Source organism: Trichosurus vulpecula, chromosome 7, assembly GCF_011100635.1.
Source record: "Trichosurus vulpecula isolate mTriVul1 chromosome 7, mTriVul1.pri, whole genome shotgun sequence".
NCBI lineage: Eukaryota > Metazoa > Chordata > Mammalia > Diprotodontia > Phalangeridae > Trichosurus > Trichosurus vulpecula.
The window spans coordinates 6,354,778-6,378,330 of record NC_050579.1 but is presented as its reverse complement, the minus strand read 5'-3'; the positions used below and the strand labels follow the sequence as shown (position 1 = coordinate 6,378,330).

Below are 23,553 nucleotides of genomic sequence, written 5' to 3'. Positions count from 1 at the left end.
ATAGGCCCGGGTGTCTCTGAATAAATGTACAAAGTATAGGTAATAAGCAAAATGAACTCGAAATGCTAGTGAAAGGAGACTGCTTAGATTCCAAACTACCCTCTCATTGTCACCCAAATCTGGAAATATGTACCTTAGGTTTGCTCAAGGACTAGGAGACATAGCACCCTTCCTCCAGTCATGGCTCAACCTGCATGGCTATGTACTCTGGAGGATGAAGCAGATCACACTGGGGATGGAATTCAATGGCCCCAACCCAACCTCCTGACCTTCTAGATCCTACCATGATCTCCCCTTCTGAAAAGGGGTGGGTCCAGGTCCACTATCCACACACATTTAGTGAGCAGAAATCACCCGCTACAATCCTTCTGGTAAAACAGAGGGCTCTTACACTTGATCATCTCCCTTGTCCTCCACGGTGCTCTCCAGATGCCTGGCCAATGTTACCTGCTTTGTCACTACATACTGAGGTCCAATGGGCTTTGTGTCTGAACTTTCTTATATGGGCTATATTCCATGCTAGAATGTGAATTGCTTAAGGGCACAGACTGTCTCCCTTTTCTATTTGTGTGCCCAACCCTTAGCATAGCCTTCAGGATACCAAATCCCCAGAAGAAAATTGAGCATGTCAGTTAAATGACTAGAGATTTAGTTTGTGTGACCCAAATCAGGCTATTAGGAAATGTCTAGATGACTGACTGGTTTCAGCTTTCTTCAGGCTATTTGGCCATACACAGGCATGACCTCAGTCTTGTTCTTTCTTCTGTCTAGACCTAAGCACCTGAATTCTTCCCTAGGAAAACAGTGACCTAAGTTGCTTCTGGGGCAAAGTCATTGGGTAGAAACAATCTACACCTACAGAAATGGAATGCTTCCAATTAAAGTGGGACAAAACTCTTCTTTAGATGACCACTCCCACCTCCCTAACTCTATTCCCAACATCCTGACAGCTTGATTTTAAGCAGAACTTGGATCACTCTGTTAGAGATAATATGTTTCAATGGATAGAGAGCTGTGCTGGGCAGTAGGAAGATCGAAGTTCAATTCCATTACAAAAAGGGTCACACAGGAAGGTCTCAAAAAGCTACTGAGTGACCCTGAGCAGGTTACTTGACCCCCATGTGCCTTTCTTCGCTAACCTATAAAATGGGGATGAAAATTCTTGTAGCACTTGTATTACAGGGTTAATCGAATGAATTTAAAACCCTTTGGAAAGCTCCCAGTGTTTTCACAATGACCCATTCAGGAAGGCTACATTGAGTGCTACTTTAACAACATACTGTGCTAAGTGCTAGGGATTCCAAGACCATAAATCAGGACCCACTTTCCAGGAGGTGATCTATTTCCAGAGCAGAAGTTCTTCACCTGGGGTCTGGGGATGCAGGGAGAGATTTTAAGGGCTTCATGAACTTGGATGGAAAAATGTTGATATAAGTATTTCAATACATTTTATTTCCTTTGTAATGTCTTTTTTTTTGCATTTAAAAACAGTATTCCCAGAAAGGCGGGGCATAAACTTCACCAGACTGCAACTGGGGGCAATGACTTCCCCCCCCCTGCAAAGATTAAAAGCATCTGACCTAGGGGCATGCCACATTTACAAAATTTGTGTGTGTGTATGTGTGTGTGAGTGTGTATGCATGTGTATGGGTGTGTGTATGTGTATGTGAGTGTGTGTGTGGGTATGTTTATGGGTGTGTGTGTGTGTGTGTGTGTGTGTGCTCAGAAGAGATAACATCCAAGCCCGAGTCTTGAAGGAAGCACATTTCCAAGAGGCAGAGGCAAAGGCAGAAGGAGGCCATTCCAGATATGGAGCACAATTTTTACAAAGACACCAAGGAGTAGGGGGTTGGAATGCAGAGTTCTGGCAATAGAAAGCAGTATTGGAACTTTGAGTAAAAAGGAATACTGGAAATGAAGAAGTCTAGAGAAGCCATCTGGAATTCAGCTGTGGAGGGCTTTGGATTGACGCTCAAGCTGCAGTTTACCCCAGTAGCTATCAGGCTTAATGAAGAAGCTTCATGTGCTCCGACCTAGGCTTTAGGGATATTATTTTGGTAGCTCCGTGAAGCACGGATTGCACAGGTTAGAGTCGTATGTGCATGTGTGTCCCATCTCTCCATGATCCTCTGCCCCCCTCTCCCAAGCCCTAGAGGGCAGGTGATTTTTCAACTTTGTATGCCAGCACCTAGCTCCATTCTTTGAGCTCAGAAGGGTTTAATAAGTCTTTGTTGATTGAACGAATACTGCCAAACACAGGTCCCTTAACCAAAGAGAAGATGAGGTTAACCTCTGTTTAGCAAACAGCCCATTAGCTTGTCCAGATCTTCCACGATCACTTTCATGGAAAGCAGAAATAAGAGCTGACTTCATACAACCATTCTTTCATTTGACCCTGGCCATGGCCCTGTTGGGGTAGGTATTACAGGGATTGCATCCCTATGTTATCAACAAACGTGAGGCAGACAATGTTAAGTGGCTGAGGTGGGACTCCAACAGAAGCTTCCAGAGTTCTTGAATTAGAACCCTGCTATCCTGAAAATGATCAGACTTATATCAAAAGAGCTCCAGAGAAGAGACCTAGGTTTGTAAAACATAAGAAAGAAAACCTTTCCTCATGTTGCTCCTTTCAGGAGTGAGTATATAATCCTACTGAGCTGACTTATGAGTGTGTGTGTGTGTGTGTGTGTGTGTGTGTGTTTGTGGGTATGTGTGTGGGTGTGGGTGTGTGGGTGGGTGTATGGGTGTGTGTGGGTGTAGTGGAGTTCTTGTTTTTTTTAATATATATACTCTGAAATTCTTCAAAGTGTGCTTTGTGTCCTAAGAGGGAGGCTGGTTAATCTCTCCCATTTGAAGTTGATCTCCCTTAACTACTCTTCATTATTGAAGGCAACTGAGTTGAATTATGTGTTCTCTTTTGACATGTTTACAAAGCCTCCCTCCACATTGAGCTGCCTCCAAATAATCCCTCTGAATTAGAACATGCCATGCAGTGTTTTCATCACACAGCTGCTCAAACGTCCAGCTGGCCACAGATGATCCCCTCCCTATGAGGGGTCTTCTCCCTTTTTAATAAAAAAATAGAAACTGAGAGATCAAAGGCTTGGGAATGGTTTGTGAGTGCTGGTTAAATGACAGCAAGATGGCCCTTGGGCATCTCAAACCGTATTTCCATTTCATAAGCCAAGGGCTTCCAGGAGGATTTGGGGGTTTATGACTCTCCATTGAAGCAGGTGGGAGAACTAGAAGGAATGCTAGACGCTCTCCCCACACTTCTGCTGTGAAACAATGCCTTTTGACCAGCCAGCTGGGCCAGGTGAGGGCTGGGGTCTCCAGGTGATCCACTGGACACTTGCCAAACTCACTCCTTCCACATTCCAGAGGGAGGAATAGACCAGGAAAGGATGGCAGAGACAGTGAACAAGGGCCATCTTTCTTAGTGTCTGGGGCCTTTTTCTTGGAATGTCCAGAAAGTTCTATACCTCCAAATCAATTTTTTTGGAGGGGGGAAGGTAGGGCAATTGGGGTTAAGTGACTTGCCCAAGGTCACACAGCTAGTAAGTGTGTCAAGTGTCTGAGGCCAGATTTGAACTCAGGTCCTCCTGACTCCAGGGCCTCCAAGTCACTCTTAACCTCAGAAGCTGCTGTCAGGGTTCTTTGGGGTGGTTTGGAGGCTTTGGATGGGGGATATTTCATGTGTGGATTTGACAAATAAATGACTGTTAACTCCGCCACCCCAATGACTTTACTCAAGACTTGGTGGACACTATTTAACGCTACTGTGGCATTTGTTTTCCTTGCCAGACAGATGTTTTACATCAAAGTGTCTTTGAGCTGATCCACACAGAAGACCAACCAGAATTCAGGCGCAATCTTCGCTGGAGGCCATCATCAACCCCTGAACCTGAAAGCGATCAGGCATGCTCCGGTGGGTCCTTGAAGGACATCTGCACTAACTTGGGCTTGGTGTTTTCTTTGGAGGCCATTTGTCTGTTGGGTTGGGATCTATGAGGCCCTAGAATACCATTCCCTCACAGACAATGAAATCTAGAGTTAGAAAACTTTGGGGTCATTTAGTCCAGCCCCCTTCCCTCTGATACTGCCCTCAATTTATCCTGTCTGTATCTTCCCCCTTAGACTACCAGCTTTTTGAAAGCAGGGAATGCCTTTTGCCTTCTTTCTTTCCCCGGTGTTTAGCATAGTGCCTGGCACACAGTGGGTGCTTAATAAATGTTTACTGACTGACACAAACACTGTCTATTTCTGCCACTGATTGAACATCTGTTTCTTAAAGGGCCAATGAAAAGAGAAACCCAGCCATGTAGGATGTAGACAATCTGATCTTGCTAAGGATTTATAAAGTTTGCCAAGCACTGTGCCTGCATTCTCTCACTTTCTCCCCACAACTTGGGGTTTACTGGGTAGGTTTCTTTCTTTCTTTCTTTTTCTTTCTTTCTTTCTTCCTTTCTTTTCTTTCTTTCCTTTCTTTCCTTCCTTCCTTCCTTCCTTCCCTCCCTCCTTTCTTTCTCTCTCTTCCTTCATTTCTTTCTTCCTTTCTTTCTTCCTTTCTTTCTCTCTCTTTCTTTCCTTTCTCTCTCTCTTTCTCTGTCTCCTTCCTTTCTTCCTTCCTTCCTTCTTTCCTTCCTTATTTCCTTCTTTCCTTCCTTCCTTCTTTCTTTCTTTCATAAAACCTTAAACTCAGTTCACTCTGAAGTTCATAGATTGGCTACAATAGGTTCCTGGCCAAGCTCCACTTAATAGCTGTATTTTGGGCCCTCCTGCCTCAGAGTAAATGTCAGTGGTGACTGTTTCTCTTTGGAACAGCAATCCTGAGGGTCTTTTCCTCCCAGCTTGATTTTTTTTTCTTTTTTATAATTAAAGGAGCCATCCCTTGATTCACTTCTTAAAGAGGCCTATTCACTGAATGGGTGTTACTTCACTCTAAGTGAGTACATGAAAAGACCTTAGCCTAAAAGGGCCGGAGTCCCCCATTGCATCCTGGGTCATTTCCAGTCATCCTGATGAATATCTGGTCACTGGATCCAGGTGGTTCTGGAGGATAAAGTGAGGCTGGTGGCCTTTCACAGCCCTCCCTCACTCAAATCAAAGTCATGTCATCATATCCCTGATGCCATGGTCTTCTTTAAAAATGAAGGAAAAACACAACAACCCCATAATGGCCCAGTAAGCAAAGTATTAAAACTGTGATGATCTCTGCTTACTTCAATTTCCCACTGGATCCCTGATGTGCTCAATGGTGGCAGGCCCTTCAGTGGGGCTGATTTCAGATTAGGAGGCCTTGGGGCACTGGGGAGAGCTCTGGATTTGGGCTCTGGTTCATCTGTAAGTTCTGCCACTCACTACCTGTGAGATGGTGGGCAACTAGTTTCCTCCATGGGTGTGTTTCTTTTTCAGTAACAAAATGAGGGAGTTGGACTAGGTGACATTGGACATCTCTGATAGCTCCAAATCTGTGGTTTTGTCTTACAGTGACCTATCCATGGCTTTCAGTTCTGTTCTATCTCATCCCCATGTTCCCTCAAATACTGTGTAGAGGAGCTAGCCCATCTACAGATGGGAAAACTGGGCCTTAGAATGGGGAAGCAACTTGGCCAAGGGTTACTTCTGTGTCTAAGGGCAGAATTGTGATTAGAGTGGCCCTGTGACTCCAGGGCCTGAGCTCCTCCTACTACTCCAGAGGGATATAACTGCCAGTCCTAGGGAACACTCAGCTCTATGGTCCTATTGGTTTTATGCCCGCTTAGCTGAAATGATGATCTGCTGGTAAAATAGACATTGTCCAATCCAGCAAGCATTTGCTAAGTGCCTACTGTCTTCACATTGTTGTGCTAGGCCTTGAGGACCCACAAATAAAATGATGTCAGTCTCTGCCCTTAAGGAGCTTACAATCTCCTGCATTTGAAACACATGTCAAGAGATTAGTATTTTACACGATTATGTGGGGAAGAGAGAGAACCGGTGACTAGTGGCATCGGGGAAGACTTTCTGGGGAGGAGGCACAAGACTAACGCCTCGATGGTGACTTGGTGATGGTGGAGGTAAGGAGAGAAAATATTCCTGGCACAGGGGAACAGTGGGTAAAAAAGCATGGAGGTAGGAGATCAAATAACAAGGTTAGAGACTATAAAATGGGGCAGTTTGGCCTGAATGTAGAGTGTGTGTGAACACAAGATCTGTGTAAAGCCTGCAAAGGTAGGTTGGAGCAAGTTTGTGGAAACTTTATTATGTCAAGCTGGGGTTTTTTTTTATTTTCTCCTAGAAGCAATAGGAAGCCACTGATGGCTCTTGGGCAGGACAATGACATTATCAGACTTATGCATTATCAAAATTACTTTGGCACCTGTGAATAGGACAGATTTGGGAAAGGAGAAATGGTAAGCACAGAACAGTACACTTTGCCTGTTGTGCTATGTTTGCCTGTAAAAAGTACACTAAGCACTTCCTACTTACCAGCCTTAGATACATGGATGACTGTGACTCGGAATATTGGCTCTAGAAAGGATCCCAGAGGCCATGTCATCCCCTTCTCTCCTTACCAGTGCTGAGTCATGGAGCTGAGCCTGGGAAAAGAGGTTGGGGCTTATTGGGGAGGTGTCAAGGTATGGGTGTGTGTGTGTGTGTGTGTGCATGTGTCTGTGTGTGTATGGGAGGTACGGAATCCACAATTCCATAAATTTTAGCCCAGTCTTTGTCCAAAGGATAATAGAGTGCCAGATTCAAAGCAGCTCCAAGTCCTCTGAGCTTTGGTATTTCAATGACATCCTTCAGTATCCCAAGGGAAAAATCACACTGGAAATTCTATGGGCTAATATAGAAATGGTAGGGAGATTGTGTCTGGTAGAAACCCCTGAGTCAGGACCTTGAGCCTCCTGGGCAAGTCCTGCCCTGCTGCCTGTTTCCTCTTGGATTGTATCTGTCCCATGCTAAGAGGACTGGCACAAAGTTGAAAAAGGAAAAAAAAAGCCAAGAGCTATTGAGTATCTCCACTGCCAGAGAGCCAATGCCCCAGATTTTCTGTTTCTAAGTGGTCTGGCCTGTTATTTTGGTGTTGTACAAGCACAGCCTGGGCTCACATCTCCAGTCCGGTTCCAATTATTTACTTGCTTCACCGTGGCCTAGTGGATTTGGTCTTTCATGTGTAAATAAACGGTGCCCTCTGTGTAAGTGTCTATGGCGGTGTATTGTGTACATAGTGAGGGCTGCTTATGTCCCACCAGGATCAGTCTGGTGCACATCAGCCCTCCACTGAGGCAGATGATTAGATTCTAGGCCTAGAGCCATCTAGTGGCCATCTAGTCCAATTCCTACCTGAACAAATTTTCTTAATTCTAAATCACTAATCATTTATTAATTGCATGTTGTATGTTGGGCTTGTACTAAGTTCTTGGGATACAAATATAAACAAACAAACGAAAAGACAATCCCTGCCCTGAAGGAGCTGGCCCACTCAAGCCATCAACAATGAGAGGTCATCTGAGCTTTTCTTGAAGACCTACAAGGAGGGGCAGTCCAGGCCCCTTCTGGATGGGTGAGATCTTTGGGAATTCATCTTCCCTCTTCCCTGGTCCTCTCTTTGCTCTTCATTCTAGGTCCCAAGGGAAGCCCAGCCCCTCTCCTTCATGCCAGCTAGTATGTCTCCTGAGTCTTCACTAGACTAAACATCGCTAGTTTCTTCAACTGGTGCTCATGTGTCAGATGTAATCACCTTATTTTGGGTGGAGGGCGGGTAAATAGGGTACTCTCCAATTTATCAATACCCTTCTTAAACTATGGTGCTCAGAACCAAACACAGTTCTCTAGATCGGGGCATAGCGCAGTAGGACTATCATCTCCTTATTCCTGGAAGCTACATCTCTACTGCCCCAAAGCAGCCCAAGATCATATGAAGTTTGGGCTTTTTTCCCTATTTTTTAATTTGGGTTTCATATGATACTGTTGACTGATACACTGAGTCTGCAGTCCCCCAAAGCTCATATGTTTTCTTTAAAATATACATAATTTATTTTTACACATATTTCTAATCTGTCACTCTATATCCCCCAATTAAACAACAAAGGGGGGGATCCTATATAGTCCAGAAAACCAAGGCCCCACATTGTCCATGATCCAAAATGTCAATCCCTTCCTGCACTTTATATTCATCACCTTTCTGTCAGGATGGGAGGGTTTCATCTTCATTCTTCTGGGGGTATGGCTGTTGATTACATTGATCAAAGTCTAAAGTCTTTCAAAGTTGCTTTTTGATATCAAGTTGTTATCATGGTACATTTCATTCTCCTGGCTCTGTTCACTTGATTTTGCATCAGTTCATAACGGTCTTCCTAATTTCCTCTGCAACTATTCGTTTCATTGTTTCTATGGCACGATACCACAATTCGCTTGGCCATTCCCCAGTAGGAAAGCACACCCTTCATTCCCTTATTTTTGGCTACTCCCCCCAAAAGAGCTGCTATTAATATGTTTACATAGAAGTCCTTTTGCTTTCTTTAATTTCCTCAAAACTCCAGATCTCATCAGACCAACAGCTTTATTGCCACATCTCCCGAATTTTGAAATTATGGAGTCAATCTCTAGAACCCCAGCATAAGATTTTACATTAATTGCTATTAAAAGTTCTTTTGACAGATTCAGTCTAATCTTCTGGCCTGTCAAGATCTTTTTGAATCCTGACTCTGTTGCCCAGGGTGTTAGCTGTCCCCTCCCCTCAGCTTTGTGTTGTTGGCTTCTACCTCTATCTGAATCATTTGTTTAACAGCAGAGGGCCTGGCACAGATTCCCATGCTGTTCCATGAATCCCCATAGAGGATCCTGCCAATACATTGAAAAGCTCCTTCCTGTTCATATGCGGTCTTGGGGAGATCAGTTGTCCCTCTGCTGTTGCTCATTCTTACTCACTTGTTTGTTACCTGACTAGCCCACCAACCTTTTCTGGATCTAACTGCCCTCTGTGATGGGCAGCTTCTCAAGCTCTGTTTGTCTTGCTGCAGCCCATTTCACTGGCACAAGAAGCTGCCCCTTCCTCTCTGGGCGCTTTGCCATTTTCCTTCTTCCAAGGTCACACTGCCCATGATGGGTAGATAGGGTAGTACGTTCCAGAAATGGCGAGAAATGGGCCTTGTAGCCATAGACTTCCCACAGCTTCCCTGCTATTCAGGTGCCCAAATGTTACCACCTTAGCCCTGGTCTTGTGCAGGAGCCTCCTAAGGAGACTGCCTGTCGCTACTCTCTCCATTCTCCCAAAAGGACCTTCCTCAAGGGCAGGTCTGACCATGCCATCCCTCACTCCATAAGCTCTGGTGGCTCCCTGTCACCTGCAGGTTCAAAGGCAAGCTCCTCTGTTGGAAATCCCAGGCCCTTCACAATCTGACCCCAGCCTGTCTGTCCAGGTGAATTTCACACTTCTCCTCTTCAAACTCTGCAGTCACAAACACAATGGACCTCCCAGGTGATTCCTCACACATTCCCCTCTAGCTCCTGCATTTGCGCAGGTTCCTCCCATCCCCCATACTTGGAATTCTCTCCCACATCACCTCTGCCTGTTAGAACCCTGAACTTCCATCAAGGCTCACCTCCAACCGTCCCTCACATGTGGGTCTTCCATGATCCCCCCGAGTGACGTGTCTTGCACCCCACCTGGGAATTACCTTGTACTGCTTTGGATTTAGTTTTCTGTGGCTTATTCATTGGTTGATAGGTGCATTTCTCAGTAGAATGTAAGCTGCTTGAGGTCAGAGACTGCTGTTTTTATATTCCCAGTGCCTAGCACAGCAACTGGGCCATAGAAGATGCCTATTAAATCCTTGTTCACTGATTAGCTAGGACATCTCCTCCCCACCTCCAACAGCAGAATATAAACTCATTGAGGGCATGATTAGGGCTTAGTAAGTGCTTAACAAATATTTCCCATCCATAAATTCATTAACATGGCCTCGATTCAAGGCCTTTCACTATCCTGATTGTCCAGGACAGGATGCTGTCCAACTTATCAACATCCTTCCTAAAGTGGGATGCCCAGAACTGAACTCAGTACCATGGACATGGCTGGTTCTGTCTCACTCTTGAATCCTTAGTGCCTAGTCCAGTACCTAGCATACAGTAGGTGCTTAAGAAATACTTGGGGATTGATTAGTTGGTTCTCCACAGTGTGGAGAGTGCCATATGTAGCGATCTGTATTGTGCATTCATTTTGTATGAACCACGTGTGAACTCATTCCATTTCTCTTTCACGGAGAAGAGTTCCATCTTCTCACCTATTACATTCAGGTTCTTACTAACTTGAACATGCGGTGGGGGTTGGGGAGGAGCCTTGGGCCAGTCACTGGGCTAGGTTGACCCCATTATTAAAATGAGAGGGTTGGATTATATGGCCATGAAGACTCTCTGGTCATTCCTGTTCCTGTTCAGGTGAAACAACGTTCAGCCCATCTGGTAGCAGCACCAAGACGGAGGAGCTCCCCCCAGAGAACTCAGCACTCCTAGAACGGAGCTTTGTCTGCCGCTTCCGATGCCTGCTCGATAACTCATCAGGCTTCCGGGTAAGTCACAGCCCTGATGGGATCGCTGATCTAGATAGCTCAGTGGAGAATGTGTTTAATCCTAAGGCTCGATGCAAATGGAACAGCAGGGAAGAGACTCCTGGGGTACAGAGCAAAGGCGTTCATGCCTCATTCTTGCCAGCTTGGTTCAGTAGCTGCACCCCCCTTCCCTGAGGAACACATCTTCCTGTGGTACCAGAATCATATGGAATTATCTGCTCTCTCATGACCACATGACAGGACCAAAGGATTCAGAGTGAGAAGAGACCCAAGAAGTCACTTCATTACATCTCCTCATTTTACGGAGGGAGAAATGGAGGCACAAGCAGCAAAGGGACTTAGGGTGATAGGACCAGAAGGGACCTTAGAGGCCATAATGATGTTTATTTAATGCCTCAAGGACGCAAAGCACATCGCATATGCTCCCTCGTTTGATCCTGGCAACAACTCTGGAAGGTAGAGGCTATTGTCATCCCCCTTATATAGATGAGGAAACTGAGGCTGACAAAGTTCATGTGACCTGCCCAGGGTCACATAGCTAGTAAGTGTCTGAGGCAGGATTTGAATTCAGGGCTTCCTGACTCCAAGTCACACATTCTGTACACTGAACCATCTAGCAGCCTCATTGGAATGATGAGGGAACAGACTCAGGGTGGTTACTTGTCCAGGGTCACTCAGGCTTTGTATTGTAAATCTGGTCTCTTTCTACTGTACTAACCTGATTTAATGCCTTCTGTCAAATAAATCTTCTGTGTATAATACTCAGGAAAGGTTTAGCCACTGGAAAGCAGATGCTTTGGATAATGTGAAAGGGTAAAAAGTCTCCCCCACCAAGATGGTCTCTCTGGCTTTATTCTTATGTCCTAGCTAAGAAGGCTTCCTGGTCTCCCATAAGGCCTTGGTCCTTGGAGTCCCACATGAAACTGGTGACAATGGGTGTGTGGGGTCCTGTACATCTGATCTTAAAAGTGTGTGACGTTGGCCAATTTTGTTACTACCTTTTAAAGTTTAATATACACTTATAAACAAGGAAACTCTATGTTATTGAAGCTTAATGATTCCTTATATAATCTTCTTTGTATATTGGGAAATTCATTAGTGATTGTTGAGTTCATGATGTAAAGGAACACTTTTAAGAAAGTAAAGATGGGTGAAAAAGGGTCTTTGGGGCCCAGGATGCCCTGGGACTATGCAAGGTGTCTTGTCCCAACTATAACATAAAGAGCTCAGGAGTTACCTAAGGGTGGACAGAAATTCAAATTAGGCCAGGGAGACCGAGCTCTGCCTGGACATTCAGAACTTTCTGAACTCAAGACTCAGAGCTGCTGTGATTACATCACCAAGTTTCGTGTAATATAAAGTCCCCAAACAGCAAAGGAGAAGATGCTACACCAGCCTAAAATCTGCACTAACTGTTGGAACAAAGACGGCGTGAATGAGTGAATTGTGAAGAGAATGCAGCTCCTGGAGAAAGGCTCCTACCCTAAACCAGTGGGTCAAACCTCACTAGCGAGGGGGAGGTGTGGGCTTCGGATTGACTTAGAGCACTGCACGGTAACATGAACTGTATCGCTTCTTATTTATTTTATTGAACATTTCTCAATTCTTTCTTCATCTGGTTCTGGCTACCCTCGGAGTCTGTGGTCTGTTTGCTGCCCACTGTCCCAGCTTCCTGCTTTTGCCCTAAAATACCACCTAGGAAGGAGATGGGAAAATCCTGGGGAGGGGTCAGCTCTGCCCCTTATTCCTAAGGGAGGTTGGAGCCAGGGGCGTCGAGGGTTGGTCAGACACCCGTGCCCTATCCAGAGACACTCACACTCACTGCTGATTGGTGTAAGATGACCATGAGCAGAACGAAGAAGATGAGCATGAACCTACAGCCTCGACCCACTTGCCAGGAGAAGAAGAAACTTGAACCTTGCTGTGACTCGTTCAAATGTGATCATTTCAGGAGCAGATCCAAAGAGATAACTGTATATCCCATCTATGTGAATATACCATTATATCATATTGTACTGTATTTGATCATGTGATAAGATGCGATGCCGTGTTATGTCATGTAACAAATCAGAGACAAAATTAGGTAACGGTACAGTATGTTAGGGTATACAACGTTATATGTAACATGAAGTATACATTCAAGTACACACGAGTATATGTCAAGCCACCCCCACTGAAGCCATATTCTTTCTTTAAAGGCTTTAAGCCTTCAGGGCAGGCTGAAGCCGCTGCACGGGCAGAACCACAGAACCAAGGATGGCGCTCCAGTGCCGCCTCAGCTGGCACTCTTTGCCATCTCTACTCCTCTGCAACCTCCATCCATTCTGGAGATCAGAACAAGAACACTGACCTTCCGGACCAAGCACAAGCTGGATTTCACCCCTCTGGCCTGTGATGCCAAGTAAGCATGAGGCTGGGGCAGGGGGTGGGGGAAGGGGCCACTGTTCTCCCCTGCATTCAGCCTCCTCTGATGCCTCATTGCAGTGGGCAGGTGACCCTGTGTCTGAAGGCTGACTTGGCAGAAATTGAGCCTTGGCTGCTCTGACCAAGCTTGAAGGAAAAGGCTTAATGGGCCTAAGGATAGGTGATGTAAGGACAGATGCATCCAGTCCCTTTTCTCTGTCCCATCTGTAAAATGGGATTGATGAGTTCCATCCTTTGAAAAGAGACAAGTGCTTTCATTGTGAGCCCTAAGCACAGAAGTGGGAGTAATGCTGGCATGGGCTGTGAGTGCTACTGTCTTTTTTCTTTCCTAGAGGGAAGCTTGTGCTCGGCTACACGGAGGCAGAGCTGCACATGCGAGGGACCGGCTATCAGTTTATCCATGCTGCCGATATGCTCTACTGTGCTGAGAAGCATATCCAGAGTAAGAGTGAAGGCCCCTTTTCCTGGCCCCTGCCCCACACTGCCCCTGGACACTCTATGTAATGTAATTATATTGGTTCATCGCACTCTAAAGGTGAACAATTCTTTGTAGAATCAGAGATGGTCTGCCTCCGGCCATCACCAGATTACTGCTGTGCATGTGATATGAGCCAACGGTGGGCAGGCAATGGCATGGAAAGCAGCTCCTCACTGGTCTCTGGCATTGCTTATGCCTTTGCTAAACACTGGCATGAGCCCTTTGGTGGCTAAATCACTCCTTTCCTAGAGAGGTATTAGTTCACAGGGCCGTTGAGGAGAATGTTGGTGAGTGGCACAGGGTGGGCAGGCATGAATGGCCTGTGGTTTATAGTTTTTCATCAGTGGAGGGAGCTTACCAATGGTTAAATCACAAGTCCCCTGGGGTATTGGAATACTAAGTCCCAAAACTGCAGAGATGCAGAGCTGAAAGGGCCCTCTCCTTCAGAGAGGAAATGAATTCTCATTTTACCCTAAAGATTCACCTAGACCTGAGCTACAACATTCCTGATGAGTGAGCATCCAGCCTCTTCTGGAAGGCCTTCATCTGGTGAGGGGCAGTGTACCCCTTCCTGAGGCAGCCGCTTCCACACTGGGACAGTTCTAAGTGTGGAGAACTTCTTCTTGATATTGAACCAAAATCTCTTCAGATTCCATTAGGTGCTCCTGGGTCTGTTTGTCTAACCATCCATTTCCAGGACAGCTCATTCCATCAGAGAAGAGGGCAAGTAGGTTCTGCCGGACAAACATTTGGGCTTCCTCATGTTAATGGCTGCGTGACTTCTGGGGCAAGTGTGACCCAGCGTTCTGGGCTCTCCTCTCTCCTTTCCTTCTCCAATCTCTCATTCAGTGACCCATTCTTAGCTCAGGCCTCAAGTGTCTCTCAACTCACATGACTCCCAATTCTGTGTATTCAGTCTTCACCTCTCCAGTCTTGGGGCACCAATGCCTCGTGGACATTTCAATCTGAATGTCCCATTGGCATCTTAAACCCGCCGTGTCCAAAACAGAACTCATTGTCTCTCCCCCCACCTATTCAGACCCTCTCCCCTTTCAAACCTCCCCATTACTGGAGAGGGCACACCATGCCCCCCAGCTCTCCAAGTTGATCTCATCCTCACTCTTTCTAAACCCATGTATCTGGTCTATTGTGGATGTATGTCACTTCCACCTTCACAACATGTCTTGTGCACACCCTCTTCTCTCTACTCCTACAGCCTCCATCCCAGGTCCGGAGAAGGACTGGAGACAGCAGGAACACCAAAGTGATTTTCCAAAATCCAGGTCTGATCATGATAAATTCCAGTGGTTCCCTATTATACACACACATACACACACACACACATACATATACATATACACACATGTATGTACATATATATTATATATACACATACTCATATATACGCATACATATATACACACACATATCTGTATATCTCTATCTATCTATCTGTCCCTTTGCTTGATATTTAAAGCCCCCTATGATTTCGCCCCTTCCTACCTTGCCCTTTGTGTCTCTCTGTGCATTCTATGATCCAGCCAGACCAGCCTGATCCCTGTCCCTCACTCTGGCCCGCTCCCTGTTCCTCACTCTGGCCTGTTCACTGTTCCTCACTGTATGATCCAGCCAGACCGAGCCGGCTCTCTGTCCCCCACTTTGGCCTGTTCACTGTTCCTTCCTCTATAGTCCAGCCAGACCAGCCTGCTCCCTGTCCCTCACTCTGGCCCGCTCCCTGTTCCTCACTCTGGCCTGTTCACTGTTCCTCACTCTATGATCCATCTCCCTTTTTCTCACTCTATGATCTAGCCAAACCTGCCTGCTCCCTGTCCCTCACTCTGGCTGTTCACTGTTCTTCACCCTATGATACAGTCAGACCAGCCTGCTCCCTGTCCCTCACTCTGGCCCACTCCCTGTTCCTCACTCTGGCCTGTTCATTGTTCCTCACTGTATGATCCAGCCAGACCAGGCTGGCTCCCTGTTCCTCACTCTGGCCTGTTCACCGTTCCTCACTGTATGATCCAGCCAGACCAGCCTGCTCCCTGTTCCTCACTCTGGCCTGTTCACTGTTCCTCACTCTATGATCCAGCCAGACCGAGCCAGCTCCCTGTCCCTCACTCTGGCCCGCTCCCTGTTCCTCACTCTGGGCTGTTCACCGTTCCTCACTGTATGATCCAGCCAGACCAGCCTGTTCCCTGTTCCTCACTCTGGCCTATTCACTGTTCCTCACTGTGTGATCCAGTCAGACTGAGCCAGCTCCCTGTCCCTCACTCTGGTTGTTCACTGTTCTTCACCCTATGATCCAGCCAGACCAGCCTGCTCCCTGTTCCTCACTGTGGCACATTCTTTGTTCCTCATTCTATGATCCAGCCAGACCGGCCTTCTCCCTGTCCCTCACTCTGGCCCATTCACTGTTCCTCACTGTATGATCCAGCCAAACTGGCCTGCTTACTGTTCCCTCACTTGAGCCCACTTGCTGCTCCTCACTCAGGTTGTTTCAGCTCCCTTTCTGCCTTGGCAGGAGTCATTCCCTCTGAGTGCAATGTTCTCTCTCCTCCCCTCCATCTCCTAGAAGCCTGTCTTCCTTTAAGGCTCAGCTCCATCCCACCTTTCCCTCAGGTCAGGCCTCCTGTTTGAACTTTCTACAGACCTTTCCATTTACACGTTGTCTCTGCTGTTAGCCTGTGAGCACCTCAAGAGCAGGGAATACTGTTTGTCTTTCTTTGTATCACCAGTGTTAGCACAGTGCCTTGCAATGCTGTTGTTTAGTCATTTGTAGTTGTGTCCAACTCTCTGCGACCCCATTTGGGATTTTCTTGGCAAAGATACTGGAGTGGTTTGCCATTTACTTCTTCAGCTCATTTTACAGGTAAGGAAACTGAGGCAAACAGGGTTGCATGACTTGCCCAGGGTCACATAGCTAATTAGTGTCTGAGGCTAGTTTTGAACTCTGGAATCTGAGTCCTTCTGATTGCAGGCCTGGTGCTCTATCCACTGAAGCACCATCTTGGGACTACAGACATAATTATCATCCCATTTGGGAAACAGAGAGAGTAAGTGATTGGCAAAGAATCACACAGCTAGATGGCCATTGGCAGAGGCTGGGCTCAAACCTGGGTCTCTCCAGGCAACTGATTTCTAAATACCAGTTAAAATACAGAATGAGGCTCTGAACTGGAGTCTTCTGAGAGCACAAATCTGGGCTATTTCTAGTTCAAAGGCAGATGAAAGCCCAGTGAATCATGGGAGCCATGCATTCTATTTCATCTAAGCCCCTATTCTCCACTTAGATGAGATGTTGCTGCATGGAAGCACCCCATCCCTTTAAAACCTTCTGCATCCATTTCTTCTGTGGCCATGTTTCCATTTCAGAATTCCACAACACTGAGTGCTGCTGGGGGTGGGGCACGGACAAGGCCAGCTCTCTTCTTAGAAGGGATGAGAGCTTCTGGAGAGTAAAATTGGAGAGGGGGGGCTATCAACTCTTACAGAACCCTACTGTATGAAAATGAAGGCCATGAACTGTGCATACACTGAAGGAGATTTACTAAGTTTCTGATTAGAAAAGAAACAAGAGTTTAAACTCATTGGCTCATCTGTGTAACCAGCAGTTGTGGAGGCTGGAGAACCACAGAGCTTCCAGGGACATAGAGATGGTCTGTTTTACAGAGGAGGAAACTGAAGCCCAGATGGAGGTCATACATGCCATAAGTAGCCAAGCCTGGATTCGAACCCTCATCCTCTGAGTCCAAGTTAAGCATTTGTTTTACTATTCCACAGTACCTCCTGTGCAGCATTCTGGTATGGGCATGAACTTGGGCAAGGTGTCCCTCTTTCTGGGCCCCAGTCTTCTCCTTTGTAGAATGGGGCTGGGTTGAGGTCTCTTCCAGCTGTGATTGCTCATGCCCTCTCCAAGCTGCAGATAGGGATGAACACAATGTCCTGGGCAGTTCTCAATATGCTGCTGCTGCTCAGTAAATGCAGGAGGAGAGAACTGGCATATCCCCCCAAATCTGCTACTTGGGTCCATGGTCCTTCTGAGCCTCTGGTTTGAAAGCCACTCATTCAGATCCTCAGTGCCAAACCAGCTCTGGGAAAGTTGGACAAGTTGTTCTATCCCTGTAGGCCTTAGCTTCCTCGTCTATAAAATGGGAATAATACTTATTCAACCTACTTAAGAAAAGAGCTTGCCTGCATGAGCTGAGCTGATGTCAGATAAGAAACAGAAGAAGGAGATGCCCATGTTTGCCTGGAGAGGAGAAGACTTGGGTTCAGCATGAGAGCAGCTTTTAAAGGCTGTCACCTGGAAGGTAGAATAGTCCATTCTGCTTGGTCCTCAAAGACAGACACAGGAACAGCCAGTGGAAGTTGGAAAGAGGGGAAGCTGGGTTTGGGATCTGACCGACCAAACAAAGCCTTCCCAACACTGAGGCCCTGTGCAAGGCCCTGGGGCATAAGGCCGACAGTGAGACAACCCCTGCTTTCAGGGAGTGCGCCTTCTGCTAGGGGGACTCACTGGAAACTTTCCCAATTGTGAAGGGAAGGCAGTATCAGGGGATTTCTTCTGAACAGAGAAAAAAAAAACAAGAAAATCATTCAAAAGTGTTTATTAAGAGCAATTCAGTTCAAGCCAACAAGTATTCTGCCTGCTTCCTAAGGGGCAGGCATGATACTAAGAGAAAAAGAAATCCCATGCATAAAAGCTTCAGAGAGGCAAGGAGAATACAAATTTCAGAATCAGAAGGCCTGGGTTCAAATCATATCTTGGCCACTTGCTCCCTATATGGCTTTGGGAAAATCTCAAACTTTCTGGCCTCAGTTTCCTCATATGGAAAAAGAATGGGGTTGACTCTCTGATCCCTGAGGTTTCTTCCAGCTCTGGATTGGGCAACTTTAAATAAAATGTAGCAAATGTTATTATTAAGGGTTCCAGGGCAATGTGGTAGGCCTCTACTTGAAGTTAGGGTTAGCTGGGTTCAAATTCTAATTGTGACCCTTAGTTGTCCAGTCATGAGCCAATAACTTTCCATCTCTAAGACTGAGTTTGCTCATCTATAAAAAGAAAATAAAGATGCCTATGGTACCCATCTCACAGGGTTGTCACCAGAATCAAATCAGATAATGTGTGGAAAGTGCTTTGCAATCTTCGGGTTGCTGAAGATATATCAGATAGTCTTGTTAATCCGAACCCATTCACATGTTTCCTAGTGATGAGAACTGGGGAAAGTGGCCTGACAGTGTTTCGTCTTCTGACCAAAGAAAATCGTTGGCGATGGGTCCAGTCTAATGCCAGGCTCGTCTATAGAAATGGCAAACCTGATTACATCATCGCCACTCAGAGGCCTCTTGTGTGAGTACCAAGCTTCCCTTGGAGGTGGCATTTCCTTCTCAGATGCCCAAGCAGCTAAGAGCTGAAGGTGAGCCAGGAGTGACCATCCGTTAGCCAATCAACACTGCCAAGTGCCAAGGGACAAAGCCATTCTCTTGATACAGACTTGAAGCTCTATTGGGGAAACTGAAATTTTATTGTGTTTTCATAAATGTTGGTATTTCCTTCTCTGCAGGGATGAAGAAGGAGGAGAGCACCTTCAGAAAAGGTCTCTACAGCATCCTTTTACCTTTGCTACTGGGGAAGCACTTCTGTATAAAGCCACCCACCCAGATCCTGGTTTTCCTGACCCTTTCCAAACTCAAGGAAAAATGCTTAAATTCAAGAAGTCTCCCAAAGGAGAAAAGAGCCAGCTAGATCTCCGAGTTCCTAATTCACTTCATGGTGCCATGATGCAACAGGATGCAGCCATCTGTGTGTCCCATGCAGCAGTGACTCAAGAACTTGGCTGCAGCAGTGACACCTTCAGCCAGACCGAAGACCCCTTTGTGCCTCGGGTAGCAGGAGACATCCTGGATGGTTCCTCAAAGATGATTTCCTCTGAGGATGAGCCTAAGGAACTGGTTGATTTGAATCAAGGAGCTTCCCTTCTAACTACCCTGGATTCCTTCTCTCTTGACTATGATGAGAATTGCTCCAATAACGAGCTCTTGAGTGCTCTGGAGAACCTGGGACTTAATGCTGAGGAGCTGGAGCTCCTGCTGCTAGATGAGTGGAGGGTGAAAGGAGGGGAGAATTCAGGCTCTAGTCCCTCTTTTAATGATATGTTAACAAACAGGGAAATCTCATCCCATGTTTATAGCTCCCTCATGAAGAAAAATGAGTCTGAGCAAGTTGGGGGTCCCCAGGCTTCCTTGAAAACTCATGCTTTGTTGAGCCCAAGCCAAGAACCTGAAGTCAACAGTTCTCATATGGCACATCAACGTCCACTTCATTTATCACAGGAACCACCACCCAGCCAGCTAGCCCAAATACTGTGCCTTCCAAATACAATGCAACACCATGTTGTAAGCCAGAAGCAGCCAAGCCACCTTCCTTGGGAGCCTGGTCCACCTCACCCTACAACAAATGAGAGACGTAACAGTTGTGAGCCATGGGGGCATCTGTCAGTAATGTCTCAGGATCTCTCTACTCATTTCATACAGTCACCTGCAGATATCCAGCAACAGTGGCCACCATCCAACATTTCAGGCCTTCTGAGCCCATGCTTCCCCCACCTATCCTTAGAAAATCCTTGCCAGACCAAACAGAATCAGCAGCAGCTGGAGAATCCTTTGAGATCACAGCATGAAGGTTGCCAACCCCTATTTCAGCGTCAGCTTCTACACCAGCTTCATGTTCAGCCTCAGCAGCACCATGGCCATGGACCCTTAGAATCAGGGACGCTCCTACAACCTAACCCTGACCAGAACTTACTTATGACCAGGAGCCAGAGCTCTGATTCATTCAGTCAACAAGTTCTAGGTGGCAACTTGTGGCCAAACCATGCCTCCAGGATTCAGCACCCAAATCAAAGAAAACTTCTGAGCCAGGCAGGGAACAGTTCTAGACCACAGCTCTACTCAAGAAATGCTCAACTAGATTCCAGCAAGTCCCAGGCCCAGGCCAACCAGGATAGATTGGACAATATGGATACTGGCAAAAGTCATGGGACAGGAGCTGAGATGGTGCCTGGACAAAGATTCCTGCCCCCTTGCACATGTCACCCCATCCCTTTAAAACCTTCTGCATCCATTTCTTCTGAGGCCATGTTTCCATTTCAGAATTTCACTTCTCATCATTTTATTAATGGAGATGGGTGCCAGGAGACACTGGTAAGTAGATCTGGGCATGGCAGTTAACCTGGGATGCCACCTAGAAGGCAGAATTCTCATTGGCTATTTTCAGTTTAGCTGCAATTATGGTGTGTTCATAAAACATGTTTGTACAGGACTGGTCTTTTCAAGTCATGTTTGTAGCTAATTATGAGCTTAGGTACAGTAATGCATCATCTAATAGATTGTATATGTTGTGCTATGTATTATAATTACCTAAATCATGGAGAATGCCCACAATGCTAGTGACACTAGGGAAAAGCTCATTTTGGAAGCTGAGGGATCAGTTTTCAAGATATCTCAAACAGAGTGAGATTTGAAAAGATTAGGTCTCATTTGGTGGGGGTGGTGGGCGGTGAGGATGAACCAGACTTATGAGTTCCTTGGTGTTGGGAACTCCAGGTGAGAGAACTTCCTTTACCAATGCAGATCAGCAATTGCTCTGCCAATTGTTATATTAAAGAGTTTGTCCTAAATGTATTTAGAGGATAAGTGACTTCTCCAGGGTCATACAGCTACAATATGGCAGAAGGGGGACTTCATCCCAGGTCTTTCTGACTCCACCCCCAGCTCAGAGAACCACTATCACACTGCCTTTCATGTACTATGTTTAAGGAAGTGCACTGATCATCTGGAAAGTGTCCAGAAGGGGCACTTGGGATGGTGAAGGATTCATTATGAAACTGATGGTTGCCTAGCCTAAGGAAGGGATGACTCATGGGGGATGTAATAACTAACCTCAAGTACTTGAGTAACCTTCATATGGCAGAGAGATCATATTTGTTCTCCTTAAGAACAGAAAGCTGAATCAAAAGCAGTAAGTAGCAGTTATGAAAAAGGTAAATTGAGGCTTGATAGCAGGGCAAACTCTCTAATGATGAGAAGTGTCCCCAAGGCAACTCAACTGCACTGAAAGCTAGTGCGTCCTCCTTCACTGGAGGGCTTCAGGAAAAGGTTGCTAGTGGCCCCTCAGTGGGGATGCTGCAGAGGGTTATTGACCTCTGAGCTTCCTTTCTACTCTGAGGCCATTGGATGGCTTTATGCTGGCAAGGTGTTGAGTTTCCCTGTGTGAATGACCAGTGAATGTCAGTCTGCAGAATTCCTCATAGCTCTAAGGGATGGGCTACTTCTCTTTAGAATACTGTCACCAGGAAAGGCCCAAAGGGCTATTCCTGCCTCCAAAGTTGTACAGCTCCTTAGTGAAATTATATTCTGTGTCACACCCAAGCAAAGGACCAACTATCCACAACAAGTGGATTGTTATATACAATTATATGATGTGACCTCCAAGTGGGCATCCGGCCTTGGCCAAAAGCTTTCCAGTGATGAAGAGAACATGACCTCCTGAAGCAGTCCAGCCTACTTTGTCACAGCTTTGATTGCTAGGAACTTTGAACTTCAAGAACAAATCTTCTCCCCTCTACCTCCGCCCCCATGACCCCCTGCCCTCTGATGCTAAGCAGAAGAAGGCTAAGACCTCTACCTTTGGATAGTCCCTCAAATACTTGAAGACTCTGCTCACCCTCCCCCCACCCTAGTCTTCTCTCGTCCAGGCTCAACATGCCCATGACCTCTAACCAATCCTTGATGACATGAACTCCAGACCCTTCACCATGATGGGTACCCTCCTTTGGATGCTCTCTAGCTTAGCAGAGTCCTCTTTACACCATGTCCCCAAAATGGGATGCCACATTGCATGTGGAATTTGAACAGGGCAGAGGATAGCAGTGATTTTGCCTTGGTATTATCACAGACACTCTTACTGTAGCCAAAATACTCTTCTTGACTGCCATGGCACACTGCTGATTCTTCTGGAAGCTATTGTCTCCCAGTCTAGAGAAATCAGCAGAATATCATGCATGTGAGGGCTCCGGGCCCTGGCAGGGCCTCTGGAAGGGAGCAGTCAGCTCACTCATTCGCTCCCCAATCATTTGTAGCTATGATGGGCAAGCCCTTGTACTGGGTCTATGCTACATAACAATTATGGAGCAAAGGCGGGATTTTACTCAAATAACTGCAGCAGCTCTCATAAGAAAATGGAACCGTGCAGCCGGAATGGAGCCAAGACCCATTGAGTTAGTACCCTTTGCCCAATTAGCCTGGCAAATCCTCATGGAGAGTATTTTGACATTCAATATCTTAATCTTTCAATTCTTGTCAGATCTGGGATTCTATCAAAGAGGTTTTTTTTTTTGAAAACAGCAGATACCAACTCTTGCAGAACTCAGGAGATTATCTTAGAAATCTATGCCTCCTTTTCTACCATACTTTACATCTTGGACATAACTAAATAGTTTCTTCATCTTCCTTTTTCCAGGCAAGAAATATGTGTGGATTGACCAACAGCCCTGTGGAATCCTGGGGAGACTTCCTCCTGCCCAGTGGACAGCCCACTGCCACCACAGAGAGACACTCCTGCCCCAAAGTGTTTCCTCAGTCATCACCTTCCTCCAGAGGTGGCTTTTATTTTTGAGTCAAAGATTCAAATTGGCAAAATATGAGCAATTCAAAGCCACATGGTGGGATAAGCCAATACTTAACTTAAAGGAAAACCAGAGGTATGCATTTCTTCTTCCGCTTATGTCTTCTCCTTTCACGCCTTCACCACCAGCTATGGAGCTCTCATGGAATCACTTGAGAAATGCGTGGGCTAGGAAGTGAAAATGAAGCAAAGCTGTCTGAAAGGATTCCATCTTCACCACAATGTTCTACACATTTCATCTGCCACCTGCTGGAGTGGGGATGAGTTGTGAATGACACAGTCACAGACTACCCTAGCTCTATTCTTGTTCATCAACCCTGGCCCTCGGCTCATGTGGTTGCTTAGAGTTTCTTAAAAACCTTTACATTTAAGGACACAGAAGTCAAGCGTCCTTCTATTTAATATTTCCA

The 23,553-nt window shown here is 46.2% G+C and overlaps 1 protein-coding gene across 1 annotated transcript in view; it reads left to right on the top strand.

The window, feature by feature from the left end:
• The window catches only part of LOC118857007 (aryl hydrocarbon receptor-like), a 69,477-nt gene extending 46,343 nt beyond the window's left edge, over nucleotides 1-23,134 (top strand). The window contains exons 5-11 of the mRNA XM_036767592.1: nucleotides 3,805-3,928; nucleotides 10,426-10,556; nucleotides 12,755-12,957; nucleotides 13,313-13,422; nucleotides 18,667-18,808; nucleotides 19,023-20,661; nucleotides 22,979-23,134. Of these exons, the coding sequence (XP_036623487.1) occupies nucleotides 3,805-3,928; nucleotides 10,426-10,556; nucleotides 12,755-12,957; nucleotides 13,313-13,422; nucleotides 18,667-18,808; nucleotides 19,023-20,661; nucleotides 22,979-23,134 (2,505 nt within the window). The remainder of the gene's footprint in view (nucleotides 1-3,804; nucleotides 3,929-10,425; nucleotides 10,557-12,754; nucleotides 12,958-13,312; nucleotides 13,423-18,666; nucleotides 18,809-19,022; nucleotides 20,662-22,978) is intronic.
• Nucleotides 23,135-23,553: the final 419 nt, after the last annotated feature.